A 19,715-nucleotide genomic window follows, 5' to 3' on the forward strand; every position below is an offset into this window, starting at 1 on the left:
CTTTCTTCTTCTTACATGTTGAACACAAATACCTGTACTTTCTACTTCTTACATGTTGAACACAAATACCTGTACTTTCTACTTCTTACATGTTGAACACAAATACCTGTACTTTCTACTTCTTACATGTTGAACACAAATACCTGTACTTTCTACTTCTTACATGTTGAACTCAAATACCTGTACTTTCTACTTCTCACATGTTGAACACAAATACCTGTACTTTCTACTTCTCACATGTTGAACACAAATACCTGTACTTTCTACTTCTTACATGTTGAACTCAAATACCTGTACTTTCTACTTCTCACATGTTGAACTCAAATACCTGTACTTTCTACTTCTCACATGTTGAACTCAAATACCTGTACTTTCTACTTCTTCCATGTTGAACCCAAATACCTGTACTTTCTACTTCTTACATGTTGAACACAAATACCTGTACTTTCTACTTCTTACATGTTGAACTCAAATACCTGTACTTTCTACTTCTCACATGTTGAACTCAAATACCTGTACTTTCTACTTCTCACATGTTGAACTCAAATACCTGTACTTTCTACTTCTCACATGTTGAACTCAAATACCTGTACTTCTTACTGTCGTACATGTTGAACTCAAATACCTGTACTTTCTACTTCTTACATGTTGAACCCAAATACCTGTACTTTCTACTTCTTTCATGTTGAACTCAAATACCTGTACTTTCTACTTCTTACATGTTGAACACAAATACCTGTACTTTCTACTTCTTACATGTTGAACCCAAATACCTGTACTTTCTACTTCTTTCATTTTGAACCCAAATACCTGTACTTTCTACTTCTTCCATGTTGAACCCAAATACCTGTACTTTCTACTTCTTACATGTTGAACACAAATACCTGTACTTTCTACTTCTTACATGTTGAACTCAAATACCTGTACTTTCTACTTCTCACATGTTGAACTCAAATACCTGTACTTTCTACTTCTCACATGTTGAACTCAAATACCTGTACTTTCTACTTCTCACATGTTGAACTCAAATACCTGTACTTTCTACTTCTTACATGTTGAACTCAAATACCTGTACTTTCTACTTCTTACATGTTGAACACAAATACCTGTACTTTCTACTTCTTACATGTTGAACCCAAATACCTGTACTTTCTACTTCTTTCATGTTGAACTCAAATACCTGTACTTTCTACTTCTCACATGTTGAACTCAAATACCTGTACTTTCTACTTCTTACATGTTGAACTCAAATACCTGTACTTTCTACTTCTTACATGTTGAACACAAATACCTGTACTTTCTACTTCTTACATGTTGAACTCAAATACCTGTACTTTCTACTTCTCACATGTTGAACTCAAATACCTGTACTTTCTACTTCTTACATGTTGAACTCAAATACCTGTACTTTCTACTTCTTACATGTTGAACACAAATACCTATACTTTCTACTTCTTACATGTTGAACCCAAATACCTGTACTTTCTACTTCTTTCATGTTGAACTCAAATACCTGTACTTTCTACTTCTCACATGTTGAACTCAAATACCTGTACTTTCTACTTCTTACATGTTGAACTCAAATACCTGTACTTTCTACTTCTTACATGTTGAACACAAATACCTGTACTTCTACTTCTTACATGTTGAACTCAAATACCTGTACTTTCTACTTCTCACATGTTGAACTCAAATACCTGTACTTTCTACTTCTTACATGTTGAACTCAAATACCTGTACTTTCTACTTCTTACATGTTGAACACAAATACCTATACTTTCTACTTCTTACATGTTGAACTCAAATACCTGTACTTTCTACTTCTTACATGTTGAACACAAATACCTGTACTTTCTACTTCTTACATGTTGAACACAAATACCTGTACTTTCTACTTCTCACATGTTGAACACAAATACCTGTACTTTCTAATTCTTACATGTTGAACTCAAATACCTGTACTTTCTACTTCTTACATGTTGAACACAAATACCTGTACTTTCTACTTCTTACATGTTGAACTCAATACCTGTACTTTCTACTTCTTACATGTTGAACTCAAATACCTGTACTTTCTACTTCTTACATGTTGAACACAAATACCTGTACTTTCTACTTCTTACATGTTGAACTCAAATACCTGTACTTTCTACTTCTTACATGTTGAACTCAAATACCTGTACTTTCTAATTCTTACATGTTGAACTCAAATACCTGTACTTTCTACTTCTTACATGTTGAACTCAAATACCTGTACTTTCTACTTCTTACATGTTGAACTCAAATACCTGTACTTTCTACTTCTTTCATGTTGAACACAAATACCTGTACTTTCTACTTCTTACATGTTGAACTCAAATACCTGTACTTTCTACTTCTTACATGTTGAACTCAAATACCTGTACTTTCTACTTCTTTCATGTTGAACACAAATACCTGTACTTTCTACTTCTTACATGTTGAACTCAAATACCTGTACTTTCTACTTCTTACATGTTGAACTCAAATACCTGTACTTTCTACTTCTTTCATGTTGAACACAAATACCTGTACTTTCTAATTCTTACATGTTGAACTCAAATACCTGTACTTTCTACTTCTTACATGTTGAACTCAAATACCTGTACTTTCTACTTCTTACATGTTGAACTCAAATACCTGTACTTTCTACTTCTTTCATGTTGAACACAAATACCTGTACTTTCTACTTCTTACATGTTGAACTCAAATACCTGTACTTTCTAATTCTTACATGTTGAACTCAAATACCTGTACTTTCTACTTCTTACATGTTGAACTCAAATACCTGTACTTTCTACTTCTTACATGTTGAACTCAAATACCTGTACTTTCTACTTCTTTCATGTTGAACACAAATACCTGTACTTTCTACTTCTTACATGTTGAACTCAAATACCTGTACTTTCTACTTCTCTCATTTTCCAAACAGCTGGTTCCTTTAGTCTGAATGTGTGTTTGATGCGTGATCATTATTCTTTAGAGTCATTGCGTGCCTATTGATTTGAACACGATCCGTGTATCCATCATTTCCTGGTCTTCTCTAAAGAAGAGGGACCAATGGAAACGTTGTCATGTTGCCGTTGTTCAGCATGGAAACATTCATTAGCTAACAATGACATTATTGTTCTATTAATATAAAGGGAGGTCAGGTACTCTTTAAAACAGCTGCTAGTTATGGGTACTTTTTACTGAAGTACATTTCAAAGCCTCTTTACTTTGACTTGAGTAAAGAAGTTTAGTCAGTGCTTCTACTTTTACCAGAGTATTTTTAAACACGAGTATCTGTACTCTCAATAAGATTCAAAGGTTTTATTGTCATATGTTCATAGCTATAGTGTAGAAATGACAATGCAATTCTTCTGACCTGAGCTCCTCCAACAATGCAACATATATACTGTAATGAAATACAAAAACACAAAATAAAAAATTGTGCACGAAGTCTATATACATGTGAAAATATATATACAGGTAAATGAAACAACGAAAAATAAACAAACACTGATGTCCTAATAGACCAATCAGAATCGAGTATTCAACCAAGCTGTGCAACAACTCAAACTGGATTTAATGTTTCTTTCTGCTGGATGTGTCAAAGGCAACGTTTTGCTAAAACCAAAAAATATAAAAATATTAGCCAGTCATTTTAGATTTTCTTTTCCATAATCAGACAATGAATGCAGTTATTTTAATCTTTGTACTCACCCAGCTGGGCTTTACGCTGCAGCTTTTCAGCAGAGCGCCTCCTTCTGGCACTACCGGGACACTTCAGAGCTGATCAGAGGAGATAGACGTCCTTAGTCTTTTTAATGTACAATAGATCATCGTGTTGCTAATCAGTACCGTTATCATATAAATCCTTTTTTTTATTACATAAATGATCAAATATGACCAGTTATTTTTAAAAAAATCTTGTGCCTCCCGTATATCAAGAATGTAAGAAATGTAAAACGGAAATGTTCAAACTCAAAAATATTCAGATGCTTTCCTATTAATAATTTTATTTACAGGTATTTGACGGTTTAAGTGGACAGTTTTAGTGCCCACGAGAGTTTAACATGACTTTCTCTTTTCTTTTGAATGCATATAGGCAAAGGATAACTGCTATCCAAAGCGTGCTATTGTGGCATACAGAGCCATCAGTGGGTTGATATACCTACATTATTAGTAATTACATGGTTAACATGATTTGCATTTAGGTTGGTTTATTGTTTGAAAAATGTCGTGTTATCTAGCAGTATGTAGTGTCTAACTCCGACCAGCAGAGGGCGCGTTCGCTACACTGTGTTGGGGACATAGAGAAGTCTCGCGTGAAAACGTTCAGAGAACGTAACACACACTTGAGTGAAGTCACGGTGTGTGTGTGTGTGTGTGTGGTGTGGTGTGTGTGTGTGTGTGTGTGTGTGTGTGTGTGTGTGTGTGTGTGTGTGTGTGTGTGTGTGTGTGTGTGTGTGTGTGTGTGGCGAACTGGGATAATAATATACATATTTGTGCTCTTTGCAGAACAAAATAAAATACTTTCATATTAAAATATGTAGTGGAGGGCTACTTCACTCTGTACCACGCTACACTATCAATGCAAACATGTTGGCATTCAATTAGCCGTCATATGAGTTACTGTTTGTCAAATTCAACAGTATAGGAGGTTTCTCCCATGTTTCCCTTTAAACTGTGGGTTTTCTCCGGAAGTGTTTCCTTGTACGATGTGAGGGTCTAAGGACAGAGGGTTTAAGGACAGAGGGTCTAAGGACAGAGGGTCTAAGGACAGAGGGTCTAAGGACAGAGGGTTTAAGGACAGAGGGTCTAGAAGCTCCAGTATTTCTTCACTTTTAGCAAACAGACAGTGTAAACATGGCCTTCAGCTACCAAACAACACTTTGACTCCAACGGCTTACTGTGACGAAAGGTGAGAAAGACACATTGCCTACACGGTATACTGTAGTGCTACTATTTTAACATCCATCTGATGTTTCTTACTCGAGGAAAAGGTCGTAAAAACAGCTTGTATCTCATTAAAACAGGTCATTATACAACAATATTGTAAAGACTTTGCACTTTTCTCCCCAATTCATTTAATTGAGAGACTTTTAATTGCTAATACAAAAATGAAGCAATAATAACTACTATAATGACTCATATAGGATGACAAGAACAAGAAGGGAGTTTGTTTAAAACACAGGATATAAAGTTATCCTGTGAACTCTGTGTTTTGCTTACCAGCTTGAGGGAAAGTTAGTGGATAACAAGTGAATTCAGTGTTTCACCCACTGAAACATAATCAAAACAAGGCCAACTAAACATATCACTAACATTTTTACAATATTGTAATAGCCCAAATTCACCAAACACCCGGGCTGAGCGTGTCGTGGCTCCATGCTCGTAGGTACCTTGTCTGAAAACAGTTTGGAGCCCGGTGCTGGAGGCGAAGAGCAGTCCGGCGTCTGAGAACACCGCCAGGGCATTTTGGCCTCCCCCTCGGGTGCAGCCGATGTCTCCGTGCTCCACCGCGCCCCAAATCTGGTTATGTGTTAGGGTTAGGGGTTTTGAGCTCGGTAGAAAACAACAAACAAAAACACGTAGTGAACAGAACCTTCAAAACTTGTTGACTTTTGAGAAAGAGTCAGAATTTTGAGAAAGAGTCCGAATTTTGAGATTTTCATAAAAAAGCCAACATTTTGAGAAGAAACTCAGTATTGTACATGACAGGATGTATGATTACCTAGAAGAACCGGTATTCCTCCATCTTGTGACTGTGTAACTCCCTCTCTTGGATATCAGCATGTGAAGGACACTGTTCAGGAACTAGTTGTACCAAATGCTCTGTATGTGAGGACTACTTCCATTCTGGAGAGGATAATAAATGCATGGATCCTGAGATTGAAGCTCAAGCCGGAGTGATCTGGTTCATGCTAAAAAATGGTTGTGCTGTATCTTATATTAAATGTTATCTGTTGCAGATGCGATACTTCATTTTATCATTTAAAGTAGCGGTAGTTAAATGTGCAGACTTTACAGATTCTACATTATGCCATGGATTGATTGTCTCACTCTTTGTATTTATAATGTGTATAACACACTTTCTCCCTCAAAAACACACACAGACACACACACACACCTTCCCCTGTGTAAGTCTGTCCCTGTTGAGGAGAAACACAGCGTTGTCCACGGCCACCAGGTTGACCTTTGCCCCCGGGTCACCTCTGATCTGGAAACTAAAGCTCTTTCCAGGCGTGTAGTCTTGACCTACGCCGTCCACCGGCCCGACATTCAGCTGTGAGAGATAAACAAAATAGTGAAAAACAGAATATAATATCTAATTTTCTGGATAGCTTGTCTTTCAAACAAGACCAGGATATAAGATAGGCGTTGTTCCATAATTGTCTTATTGTCAACAAACCCCACAAAAAGAACAGCATCAATATGTCACCCAATCATTTCTGATTTCTTTACGCAGTCGGGACTCAAACGCGTTGATTCCTGCTTAAGACTCAAATCTATAAAACAAGCTTCTTTTTCTGAAAAGGCTCAGTATATCCCGGAACGTCAATGTTTAGAGACGTATTCATTGTAACCATTCATGTTATTTTTCCATCTTGTTTGTTATCAGAATTGTACGGAGCCCCCTAGGGGACATGGAGAAGAAAATAAATAAATGTTGAACAAAAATAAATAAATAAAGGTTTTGCGATATCTCGCAAAACCCCGTTGCAGTTTGTAAACCGTCCCTAAGCACTCGTCTCCCTCCTCCAGCTGCAGATTGTGACCAATTCTTGATGTTTAGCTCGGATGACGGCACGTATCGAACTGTTCTGATAAAAACGACTCTGTAGCTCGTTGTCTATCTTGATATGATTGTAAAGTCATGTTGTTTGTATTTTTACAACGTTATGTTCATGAGTTATTGATCCGCGAAATTCGAATCTGTCAATAACTCAGCTCAGAGGGACGTGCATGTCCCCTCGCTCTGAGTGTTCTCTTGAGGTGTCTTCACTTATGTGAAACCCTTTATATATACAGTCTATGTGTGAAACCCGTGCTATTGCCAAGCACTGATGTTATATCTTTATATTTAAGGCCAAGCTCAAAGTAAAATCGATGAACCGCTCCATTGTTGTGGTTTCTGTGTTGCCGTAGCAGCCGAACTGACAAGGAAGTACATTGAGCTAAATGAAAGGTTTTGCGAGATCTCGCAAAACATTATTATTTATTTTTTTTCAAAACATTTTTTTTCTCCTCCATGTCCCCTAGGGGGCTCCGTAGAATTGACACGAGATGGTAGACCAAAGGACATTTTAAATCAACCAAAATTGTAAAATATATTGCTGTTAAAGTCTGTCCCTGTTGGCGCGACCTCTCTGGTTGCAAAAAGAAGTGTGATTGAGTGGGAGGCTATAAGAAATGTACCCTTCTTCTCCGTTGATTTATTAACATTTTCCTGACTTGCATGTTAAAACTCTATAAGCTAAGACAACTCTATAAGCCAAGACAACTCTGAGAGCGAGCCGATGACTCACCCCTCCAACGCAGGAATCTTCCACATCCACCCAGATGGAGTCCGGCACCACCTCCTCACCCCCATACCAGGGGATACTGTAGAACGCCACAAAGCGGAAAGAGGGCATCATCTCCGGGGTGATAGGAAGTTCGACACTGGTGATCACCTGACCTGCCACATCCACACGATCAGCAACAATGATTTTGCCTTTATTCAGCACCTATTGTTTTGAGGAGAAATCCAAGATCATCACGTTTTATTTTCTTAGTTCTTTACGATTTTGTTGCTGAAGGTTCTACTTGTACTTCCTGATTTCCATGTGTATTGGAAATGGGCTGTAATGGATTTGTACTTCTGTGTTCTTGTCTCACCAGGTAGGTGATGTGTGTGATGTATTGTCTGTATGTCGGGTCTGCAACAGTGATGCTCATCTTCAGGGACAGACTTCTGTCTTCAACAGAGACTGTGCTGGTCCCTGTGGAGATGTACAGGTAGTTCGGTGTACGGCTTCTAAAGGCGGCGAACGGCTGAACAGTGATCTGTTGTTTGGCCTGCTGCTCTGGTCTGAGTCCAGCCTGCACCGTCTCAGCCTGGGAAGCAGAAGGAAAACAAAATAAAGTGTGAGATTTCGCTTTTGATAATCCTTAAGGTAGCCTTACTGGCTTTTTGCTCAGGGGGTGAGTAGCCGTCAACCAATCAGAGTATCAGAGGTTCGATCCACAGCCATTGCAGGTTCCTTAGACAAGATACCTAAACCCAAAATTGCTCACAGAGGCATGTCAACGGTATTGAAGTATGTGCTGCTTTACATTAAAGTGTCAGCTAAATCACTTGTCATGTAAAGAGAACAAAGCATTGTTTAATGCGTTACACGAATAGCCATTATGTATCTCAGGGGTCAATAACGATAATAACGTCTATTATTACAATAATGTCTTTAAAATATGCTCTTTTCCAGGATTTGCACATTTAGAAAAATAACCTAAAGTACTCCGCCAACCCACGACTGCACATAATGACTATCTTGATTATTGTTTAGAAAACAACTAGATTGAGATTATTAATAATCAGTAGAAAGTCGCTTGTTTAATCCAAAACCAAAAGTAAATGTGCTGTCATCTAAAGCAAAAGCAAAACTTTCACATCGCATTTTTTACTAGAGCAGTTTTGTCTATAGATTAATGATTAATAACGTAAAGATAAGCTGGGTCAAGGCTCTGTGAGAATGCAGTCGTACTCACAGTGATGGTTTGTGCGCGTTGTTGTGGAGGCATGTTGACGCTGGCTCTGGTGGTGCCGGAGGACACAACCAAGGGCGTGTCTAGAAATGTCACTTTGACTATGACGTTTCTGGCTGGAGAACCGTCATGTTGGCTCACTTGGATCTGACATTTTTGGGGGAAAATGAACCTCTGTGAGTACAGTTTTCCACCAATGTTTTGACCCAAGACACAGAGGATCCACTTGTGGTGTTTCATTTTACTGCACAAAAACAGAAGTCCAGTTTTTTGCAAAGTGATCATAGACACAGAAGATGGTCCTTACTGTGAAGTCCAAGGGCAGGCCCAGCTTGAAGTACTTTGGTACTTCTTTGAAGGATATGGCATACGGAGACTCCACAATTTTAATGCCAGTCTTTTCTGCTTCAACCAAATCACTGCCTGTAAAGGAGGAAACTCAGAGTCATAAATAACAATAACCACAAACCTGGATACTTTCAGGGAGCCAGACTCAAGTTTCCCCTGTGAGATGTAGACTTTTTTATACCATGTTATACCACTCTTTGTTGTCTTAAGGTCAACTTGTTCCCTTTTTAATGTCCCATTGTTTGCTTGAGTTATTGGAAGTGGAGAGTTTTAATAACTGGTGGTCTTTTGTCAAATGCAGCTAATGTCTCCTCATATCAAACATCGCTGCTACAACCCGCTGCTGCAGATACACGCTTTACAACATCAGGAGGATGCGTCCCCAGCTGACACAGAAAGCGACTCAGGTTCTGGTCCAGGCTCTCGTCATCTCATGCCTAGACTACTGCAACTCCCTCCTGGCTGGTCTACCTGCATGTGCCATCCGACCTCTGCAGCTCATCCAGAATGCAGCGGCTCGCCTGGTCTTCAACCTTCCTAAATTCTCCCACACCACTCCGCTCCTCCGCTGCCTTCACTGGCTTCCGGTAACTGCTAGAATCCACTTCAAGACACTGGTACTTGCGTACCATGCTGCGAATGGATCTGGTCCTTCCTACATCCAGGACATGGTTAAACCGTACACCCCAGCGCGTGCACTCCGCTCTGCATCGGCCAAACGGCTCGCTGCACCCGCACTGCGAGGGGGACCCAAGTTCCCATCAGCAAAAACACGTGGGTTTGCTATCCTGGCTCCAAAATGGTGGAATGAGCTCCCCATTGACATCAGGACAGCAGATAGCTTACACACCTTCCAGACTGAAAACTCATCTCTTTCGACTCCACTTCGAGCGATAGAATTACTAACAAAGCACTGGCTTATCTAAAGCCAGTTGAGTAGCACTTGAAATGTTTTAGCTCTATGAAGCCTGATGTACTTATATGATTCTGTTTTCTTCAAGTTTGTATTTTGTTGGTCGAATGCACTTATTGTAAGTCACTTTGGATAAAAGCGTCAGCTAAATGCAATGTAATGTAATGTAATGTAATGATATCAAACCTAAAGCAACAAATCGGTCTAACTGTATTTGCTGTGGAATCCCAGTCAGATCAGATTAGGTGTGTTTTTGGGTGCAGTCCTGATGAGGGTGGAGTTCCAAGTGTTTACTGCAACCACTACTCGATCCTGCTTGGCAGAGGCATCGTGTGTTACAGGGGGGTGGTCATGATCCAGCTGTCAGTCTTGATCCAGTCAAGAAGCTGGAGGCAACATCTAATGTGATCTAGAGTTCTGTGTTGGCTGGACGAGACTCAAAGGTGGAGTCAATCGTCCACTCGGAGGCGTGTACAATAGCACTTTTGCAGCTAGACAGACTAGGGATCCAACGATAAAACATGCAACATGTGATGTCGGTACCCAGACGGTGTCATTAGGAAGACATTGGAGTTGGACGTCACAACATCTTCTGTGGATGGGTCTTACCTAGCCTGTTAAACCCTGAGCCTGTTTTTCAGGTTTCAGGCTCGAAAATGACATTCCCAGAACAAATGACCATATCTTCTAAAAGGGTTAAATTAATAATCTTTTTTCTCAAAGTAATGATAAACCTGTGAGTTGGATGTAGAAAAGTCAGATTCAATATAGATGTTTTTTATTTTAAAGTAAATTCAGATTGAACATGGTAAAAAACTGTAAATTATAGTGTCTGTCCAAAACATATTTTGTATTTATAGTGAAAAACTAACCTTGGATGATGGGTTAGTAGACTAAAAGCTTTAGGAATCCAAAGTACAACATATAATAAGTACCCTGTATCAAGATTGATGCAAAACAAGTGATATTTGACCTTTTTAGACAGATTTAGCAAAAAAAAACCTCTTCTGGGGCCATTTGGGTGGATTTTCCATATCTCTGGCCCCCCTTGCTGGATTTTGACATGTGACCTCTCTTTCTGACCGTCAGAGCCAATGGAATCGAGGGGAACTCCCACCTAGTCCTTATTTGGTAATGTGTGTGTGTTAGACTGCTGCATATCCAAGACCGGAAGCAGCAGCCACTCTGGTGGCTACCATTAGCAGCTAACTTTTGCTCTGTGATTTTTACATAAAAATGGAATTATGGATTATAAATGAAATAATTTGTTTATACAGAGACGTTAAAAACCTATGGATTAACCGATTCAGCGGCGTTTTTCCTCGTTGTAATGCCATTGAACACGTCTTTTGATCAGATTGACAGCTACGGTGAGACGATCTCCCTAGAAGCTACGTAAAGGTACGTGTTGTGATGTCTGTGTTTGCTTCCCCTTTTGCGAGTTCAGATCACTCAGTGATGATACTATAAACCTAAATAATCTGTGGAACCTCAGCTTTAATCGGATATCTTGTATGTGCATCTACGATAAGTAATAAAGGTACTTTTATCTTGAGTTCTGTGCCAATGTCCGTTAGCATTTTTCGCTAAGGGGTCATTTAGATGCTTCTTATGAGACTTGTGTTTTGTTTTGGTAAAAATGGTTCGTATCGTCAGTTAGCTGAGATTATCCCCGTTAATCTGGTATAACACATTAATAGGTTCTTAAATATTAAGATCTTGAGACACAGTGTTGTGAAAGAAAACCCAGGGTCACCGCCGGCGGGGACCTTGGGGTTTAACAGGATGAAAAGAGCCAGACCTCTGCGCTCAAACTTCCTACCAATTCCCCTGCCATGCCTGTTTGTTTCATCGCCTGGGCATGACGACCACTTCTATACTTTATTAACTGAGTTGGAGAACCCACTTGCAGTCTGAGGTGAGGCTAAAGAGTTCATTGGTTCAAAAAAAGAAAAGAGTTTCTTATTCCTGCGTCCAGAGGAAAAAGGTAGTAATCTGATTGCACACCGGTGACACCTGGAACAGATTCCATCCCACACGTGGATGGATGTTGGAAGAGGAAGGACCAACACTGTTAGTAGCAACAGAGCAATGTGCTGGCCAGCGAGATGGATGACAAGGACGATGACCTTGGGATATTCAAAGGGCCCGTTGAAGGTCTTGGCCACTTTAAGGTATCTCAAGCAGGAGGTTAGATAATAATAATAACATAAAAAGTGAGACTTATCTGGTGAAGGGGATTTGTTTTGGTGATATCTTTCCCCAGAAGGGCAGAATTCATCTTCAACTGGACTTTTGCTTTTGACCTTTAAAACGAATGAATCACCCTTTTCGTAAAATGCCCCACATTTTTCAAAAGCCTGAGTCATAGGGAAGAGTTAACCTTTTGATGACGTGATTTTGTCCACATGGCTAAAGGTCAGGTTGCAACTCACCAAAGTATCGATCTGTCCTTTATGTTGAAAAAACAAACTCTACATTGCGACATTTCGGAGAGTTTAGTCTTACTAATATGTGGTGCGAGAGGAACAATACAAACACAACAATAACACTGCACAGAACATTTAGTTTTTGTCCCTAAGAAAGATACATTTTATGGATGGGAAATGATTAGTGACAGGGTTGACTTTCTGACATGAGGTGCTGACCTGACTTGGTGAGCACTGAGGCCTTCACATACACAGAGCTACCCACAAGAGATCTGATGTTGGGGTGAGCTCGTTTGAGCTCCTCGATACTCAGTTTGACCACTCCTCCGTCCAGCTGCAGGAAAAGAAGAATACAGAAAGTAAATCATCAGATTTCTAGTTTACTATAACTTCGAATTTTTCCAGAAATGAATTGACCGCCTCCAACACCAATGTTTGCCACGTACACAGTTCAGTAGGCATATTGTCTTTTATCTGATAAATAGCAAGAAAATGAATATGTTGTGCATGTGTATGTAGTCAGTGACAGCAGCCTAGTATTTCACAATAAGCAGTGACTCACATCTGTCACTTTCTTCACTGCAGGCAACCTCCTCATCTCTTGGTTGATCTTCACTCCAAACACCACATAGGCCGTGCCCTGGACCGGCTCCCCATACAGGTATCTGAGACACAACGATCACACAATCAGAAGTCTTCATACTTCATATTTTCAAATAGACCTGAAGATTTGGGAGGAATAGCCTTATGTCACCAGATAACCTTATAAACAAGGTTTATGTGTATGTTCCTGTGTTTTAGTATGAGGATTCATTGCCCTTGCACAATGGGAAGTCAATAGTGAGCACTTAATATTTGCGTACATATTCGAAAATCCCTATATATTCATCAGATATCCTATTAAACAAGGTGTGTGTGTATGTTCCTGTGGTTTAGTATGAGAATAATGTAAACTTCTGAAATATTATTATGAAAAACTTGGACTCCCATGTATCCCCCTTTCACACAGCCCCGACTCATCTCTGCACTTGTCTCAAAAGACACATTTATTGAAAACAGATAGATGTAATAATTTCCAAATTTCAGAACATGTTTTTATTTAATAAAATATCTTGCCTCAGTCCTTATTTGTTGGCGTTAAAGGCAAGGCAAGGCAAGGCAAGTTTATTTATATAGCACCTTTCAACACAAGGCAATTCAAAGTGCTTTACAAACAACGAAAGACATTAAGAAAATGGCATTTAAAATCAGTCATTAAAAAGAAAAGATATTTCAGAGATATTTGAATATGGTTTAAGAGTTCAAGTTTATGTTTAATTTTATGTTTATTTAGGATCCCCATTAGCTTTTGCTCTTGACAAAAGCTACTCTTCCTGAGGTCCGACACTTAAAACAATACAACAATAATACAACAACATTCAAGACATAAGTCCTGACATCATTAACAGCAAGAGTTAAAGTTGGGAATAGGTTTTTAAAAAATGAAGCGCAAGATTGAGCAAGGTAGGTTGAGGTTTACTTTAAGGGGTTTCAGTGGTGTGTGTGTGTGTGTGTGTGTGTGTGTGTGTGTGTGTGTGTGTGTGTGTGTGTGTGTGTGTGTGTGTGTGTGTGTGTGTGTGTGTGTGTGTGTGTGTGTGTATATATATGATAAACGAAGTGTTTTGATACTATTCATGGCTAGGTGGTTGACCTGGTTAACCCTTTTGACCTGTGTGAAATGTAAAAGTGTGCTTTGAGAAGGTTAAGGTTTGACTTGTATGGCAGGTGTGGTTAGACAACATTATTGGTACTTCAGTGACTCCTGATATCAAAGAGATTATCACACATATAAGACTCAGTCACTCAAGACTAAAGGTTCTGGAATAAAATACTTTTTGTAATTTGAGACAAGCATATACCTAATTTTCAATGTTGGTTTATTTTAAACATATATTTTGTTTAGTCTCCATGTCTTTACATGTCTTGTTGTAGTGAAACATCTGATAATACATGTTAAATGCTAAAACACAGGCTTAGGTAAACAAATATATAAACTCACTGACTAAAATGGGACATTATAGACATGTCCCCAGGAGTGACATTGAAATCTGTGTGTATGCAAATATATGCAAATGTATGTACATTTTGGTCCCCTATAACCATTTCTACTGGGTTTATCCTTAGTGATGGGGATAACATCATTTTATATTTATTTTGTTTTTAGTATGTTTTAACGTATGTTTGAGTTAACTAAGCAAGGGCAAGTGTCCCTGATTTGTTTCAGACCTCTAGGCCCTCTAGAAAGGGTGGTCCCCTGAAGTGATGATCAGAAACTTGGTCCTCAATGCACATGGAAACCAGCGTGTGTGTGTGTGTGTGTGTGTGTGTGTGTGTGTGTGTGTGTGTGTGTGTGTGTGTGTGTGTGTGTGTGTGTGTGTGTGTGTGTGTGTGTTGGACAAACCTGGCCGAGATCTCTACTTCCAGTTCAGTATCATCCAGGTCGAGGAAGGACTTTCTGGGCGTCAGAGTAACATTAAAGGCAGGAAGCACTGAAACACAACACACCATAAAAATGCTACATTAGACCTCAACCGAAAAGTGATACTCAGATATGGAAAGATGTGATGCCTAAAGGAAAAAAACATACGTCTTGTTTGAGTTGACCTACCATATTTCTTCACCTGGAACTGGGAGGTGAAGGTGTTCTGCTCCCAGTGGTCAAATTTTGCAATCACTGTCCATTGTCCTTCACTGCCGAAGTAAAACAATGTATAAATGATAAACACCTACGTTCACATAAAGTGGAAGGTGTTAAAATATTTAAAATAATTAGGCTTTTACTTGACAATTTCTGAGAGAGGAAAAGTGTCAGCAAAAACGCCGTCAAAAGCTTGGATCCTAGAGACCTGTTTAACCACAATACCGTCGGGATTCTGAAACACACACACACAAACACACACACACACACACACATATTCCCAATTCATTAACATAGATTGAGCTAAAAACAGCTATGGCTAACACAATATCAAAGCCTATGACCTGTTGTGTTGCCAAAGCATTGCACCAGGTAGAACATCTTAAGATTCTCTTTTTTGTATATCCCATTTCAACATCTATACTTAAACTTTACATAAACCAGGCCTGCAAAAATCAATTCATCTACTAAGCTTTTAGACTGTAATATAGTTTTGAAAAATGCACCTTAACGCACCAAGGTAATGTTTTTAAATGGTCTTGTTTTTAATTCTTTACCTGGATATCTATTGTGACGGAGCTGTTAAAGGCCTTAAAAGTAGGTGAGGACGTGAACGCTCTGAAACGAACTGGAGAGGGAAAGAGACACAAATCAGCCAAAAAAACACCCAAAATAAAATATTCACGATATGTACAGCAGCCTTTATTAGCATTATTAACATAACTGCTCCTCATACATCTCCTGCTGCTATTACAAGTTACACTAAATCCATACCAAAAAAGTGGATTAAACTACAGCGTATTTTTGCTGGAAAGAAAATATGTTTTAATCTAATCCAATGCAAACCTTCTGGATCAAACAGAAGCAGCAGTTTCATCGCACATTCTACGTTACATTGCGGTAATGTTATTTATTATTGTATTATATGTATTTATTAAACAAGGACCATGCATAAAAAGACATACATCTCAAAAATTGAAGAGATGCTACATGCCAGATTATAGATAAAATATAATTTCCATTCTTCTTATTATACATTTGGATTGTTTTATCAGTGTCTCCAGCTCTCACCAGTATCTCCGGGTTTATAGATGGGCTTGTCTGTCTGGATGAAGATGTATCCAGAGTGAAAGGACACCATCAGTATCTTCTCCATCGAGTGGTGGCCAACAAAATCCACCTTCAGATACACAAACTTGTTCTTCTTTTCTTCGCGCTCCAAGCGGTTAGAGGAGAGCTGGGGGAGGATTAGATTTACCCAGTTATTGTTGTGTTTTATTCCATGTTGCTTTCCAAATGTATTTACTTTAGTTATATGTGTGTATATGAGTGCCATGGTGAGATTTATTTTCTAACTATAGGTGGTTAAGACAAGTGAGTTTTTGCCAATTTACACTCATGTCTTGTACGAGCCATTAACTGAGTTTATTATAACGTTTTGTTTTTATTTTATTGTTTAATATGTCTTGCTTTATTAGTATACACGGCCTACAGATATTAATTGTTGAATATATATCTACTTACCTTAGTTGTTTACGCCCCTGAATATATTTGTTGACACCCCTTGGTCTCCTATTTGCTATAGTATCTCTGTTTATGGGGAAGGGGTTGGTTTTAAACGAGGGAAGCTAAACCAGTTCAACCAGACACACTCAGAAGGAGAGATGTATAGTGAAAATGGAAAATAAATTGATTCATCTTGACAAATGGATTATCGTTCTGGATTATTTGTTCACTGAAATAAAACCCCCGTATGTTGGAATGTTAGCTGTATATATATATGTATGTTGGCTGCTCTAGAAACTTCTAAGCCAATACATGTCTCTTTGAACTCGACATTTTTATTAATTGCTACCTGAAGAGTTTTGAGAGTGTGATATCCATTTTCCAGATTCAGTGTGACGGAGTCCTGCAGGAGCGTGGTGGTCTTACTGAAGTCGATGATTGAGATGGAGACAGTCACGGGGGAGGACAGACCTTCTGCCTGGAGGAAGATGTTCTCCTGGCTGTCTGTCCTCAGCAGATCTGGAGCTAGCACAGTAAACCTGCAGGAAAATATTCATGAACGATGCGGGGGCTGCCAAAACTTTAAAGAGGCCCTATTATGCTTTTTCTGTCTTTCCTGTAGTGTGTTCTATAGGTTTTTGTACATGTAAATGGTCTGCAAAGGCTAAATCAGAGCAGACTGGCCTCTGGTTTCATACAGAGGGTGAAAAGAGGTGCTGCAGCACAGGCAGTATGAGAACAATAAAGAACTATTTCAACATTAAAGCATGGAGACATGAGTAGAGACACTACATACTGATATACACCTGAACATCAGCAGGAGAGGACTCTTTAAAGTAGAGACATTACATACTGATATACACCTGAACATCAGCAGGAGAGGACTCTTTAAAGTAGAGACACTACATACTGATATACACCTGAACATCAGCAGGAGAGGACTCTTTAAAGTAGAGACACTACACACTGATATACACCTGAACATCAGCAGGAGAGGACTCTTTAAAGTAGAGACACTACATACTGATATACACCTGAACATCAGCAGGAGAGGACTCTTTAAAGTAGAGACACTACATACTGATATACACCTGAACATCAGCAGGAGAGGACTCTTTAAAGTAGAGACACTACATACTGATATACACCTGAACATCAGCAGCAGAGGACTCTTTAAAGTAGAGACACTACATACTGATATACACCTGAACATCAGCAGCAGAGGACTCTTTAAAGTAGAGACACTACATACTGATATACACCTGAACATCAGCAGGAGAGGACTCTTTAAAGTAGAGACACTACATACTGATATACACCTGAACATCAGCAGGAGAGGACTCTTTAAAGTAGAGACACTACATACTGATATACACCTGAAACTTCAGCAGCAGAGGACTCTTTAAAGTAGAGACACTACATACTGATATACACCTGAACATCAGCAGGAGAGGACTCTTTAAAGTAGAGACACTACATACTGATATACACCTGAACATCAGCAGGAGAGGACTCTTTAAAGTAGAGACACTACATACTGATATACACCTGAACATCAGCAGGAGAGGACTCTTTAAAGTTGAGAAACTACATACTGATATACACCTGGACATCAGCAGGAGAGGACTCTTTAAAGTAGAGACACTACATACTGATATACACCTGAACATCAGCAGGAGAGGACTCTTTAAAGTAGAGACACTACATACTAATATACACCTGAACATCAACAGGAGAGGACTCTTTAAAGTAGAGACACTACATACTGATATACAGCTGAACATCAGCAGGAGAGGACTCTTTAAAGTAGAGACACTACACACTGATATACACCTGGACATCAGCAGGAGAGGACTCTTTAAAGTAGAGACACTACATACTGATATACACCTGAACATCAACAGGAGAGGACTCTTTAAAGTAGAGACCCTACATACTGATATACACCTGAACATCAGCAGGAGAGGACTCTTTAAAGTAGAGATACTACATACTGATATACACCTGAACATCAGCAGGAGAGGACTCTTTAAAGTAGAGACACTACATACTGATATACACCTGAACATCAGCAGGAGAGGACTCTTTAAAGTAGAGACACTACATACTGATATACACCTGAACATCAGCAGGAGAGGACTCTTTAAAGTTGAGAAACTATACTAATATGAACCTGAAAATAAGCAGAATAGGGACTACCGCAATTACTTTTGCTACTCCTGACGAGCATGATAACATACAATGATTGTAATTATACGAATACTCGAAAAATATCTGCCATTTATTATGGTGCTTACAGGAACATTTCATAAAATCTGTCACAAATACTAACAAAAATGGTGTTAGGTTTGTACATGTCCAATGTACACACTCATCATACTTCATGGCATAACGTGGAGAATTATCCAGTCAGTGAACAGCAGATCAGATCATTTGAGATGTGTGGAGAATAATCACTTTTTTATAAGAATAATAATAATGCCTTAAAAATGTATATTCACTTTAATTAAAATATCTATATCTTTGTGTGGTCCCTTCCACATTACTATTCATACTTTAAGAAATAACATTCACACAAATATTTTAACAGTTATGTAAATTAAATCAATTTCATTTAAATGTTTCATTATGTATCAGGTCACAATTGGACTTTGATATCTGACCCTGAATACGACTTTTACGTTACTTTTGCTGTTGCAGATCCACCATAAACCACGAACAATAACACTTAAATGTCTTCAATTGTTACAGAAAGATAACAGAAATTCCAAGAAAGAAAGTCAACAAAGAGATTGGATCTCAGAAGTGAATACAAACGCTGCAAATCCTGCGAAAGTCGTTCAAATGTAAAATGTTTTGGACACACATATGGCAACCGTACCTTGGTTCAGAACTGACCTCTTTTGATATCCTTGAAAAAAAAAAAACAGAATCGATATTATTGTTATTCATGACACAACTCTGCAAAATGAGGCAAAACACTTATGAATGTGTGGTATTATAACATGGCAATGTCAGTCATATGGTATCAAGACAAGGAGAGGGGGAAAGGTAGAGACATGTATAGGAAATTACATGATGTATAAACAGT

General features: G+C 38.7%; 1 protein-coding gene across 2 annotated transcripts in view; it reads right to left on the minus strand.

The window, feature by feature from the left end:
- The window catches only part of LOC117559469 (complement C3-like), a 51,496-nt gene that overhangs the window by 29,646 nt on the left and 2,135 nt on the right, over positions 1-19,715 (minus strand). For both annotated transcript variants that reach the window (XM_034236245.1, XM_034236244.1), the window contains exons 4-19: positions 19,506-19,535; positions 16,974-17,163; positions 16,190-16,355; positions 15,676-15,746; positions 15,262-15,353; positions 15,089-15,171; positions 14,882-14,969; positions 13,004-13,106; positions 12,661-12,775; positions 9,059-9,174; positions 8,755-8,898; positions 7,885-8,103; positions 7,533-7,733; positions 6,134-6,289; positions 5,406-5,535; positions 3,724-3,792 (exon numbers count right to left, since the gene is read on the minus strand). In XM_034236245.1, the coding sequence (XP_034092136.1) occupies positions 3,724-3,792; positions 5,406-5,535; positions 6,134-6,289; positions 7,533-7,733; positions 7,885-8,103; positions 8,755-8,898; positions 9,059-9,174; positions 12,661-12,775; positions 13,004-13,106; positions 14,882-14,969; positions 15,089-15,171; positions 15,262-15,353; positions 15,676-15,746; positions 16,190-16,355; positions 16,974-17,163; positions 19,506-19,535 (1,973 nt within the window). The remainder of the gene's footprint in view (positions 1-3,723; positions 3,793-5,405; positions 5,536-6,133; positions 6,290-7,532; positions 7,734-7,884; positions 8,104-8,754; positions 8,899-9,058; positions 9,175-12,660; positions 12,776-13,003; positions 13,107-14,881; positions 14,970-15,088; positions 15,172-15,261; positions 15,354-15,675; positions 15,747-16,189; positions 16,356-16,973; positions 17,164-19,505; positions 19,536-19,715) is intronic.

The sequence above is a fragment of the Gymnodraco acuticeps genome, unplaced genomic scaffold (assembly GCF_902827175.1).
Source record: "Gymnodraco acuticeps unplaced genomic scaffold, fGymAcu1.1, whole genome shotgun sequence".
Classification (NCBI taxonomy): domain Eukaryota; kingdom Metazoa; phylum Chordata; class Actinopteri; order Perciformes; family Bathydraconidae; genus Gymnodraco; species Gymnodraco acuticeps.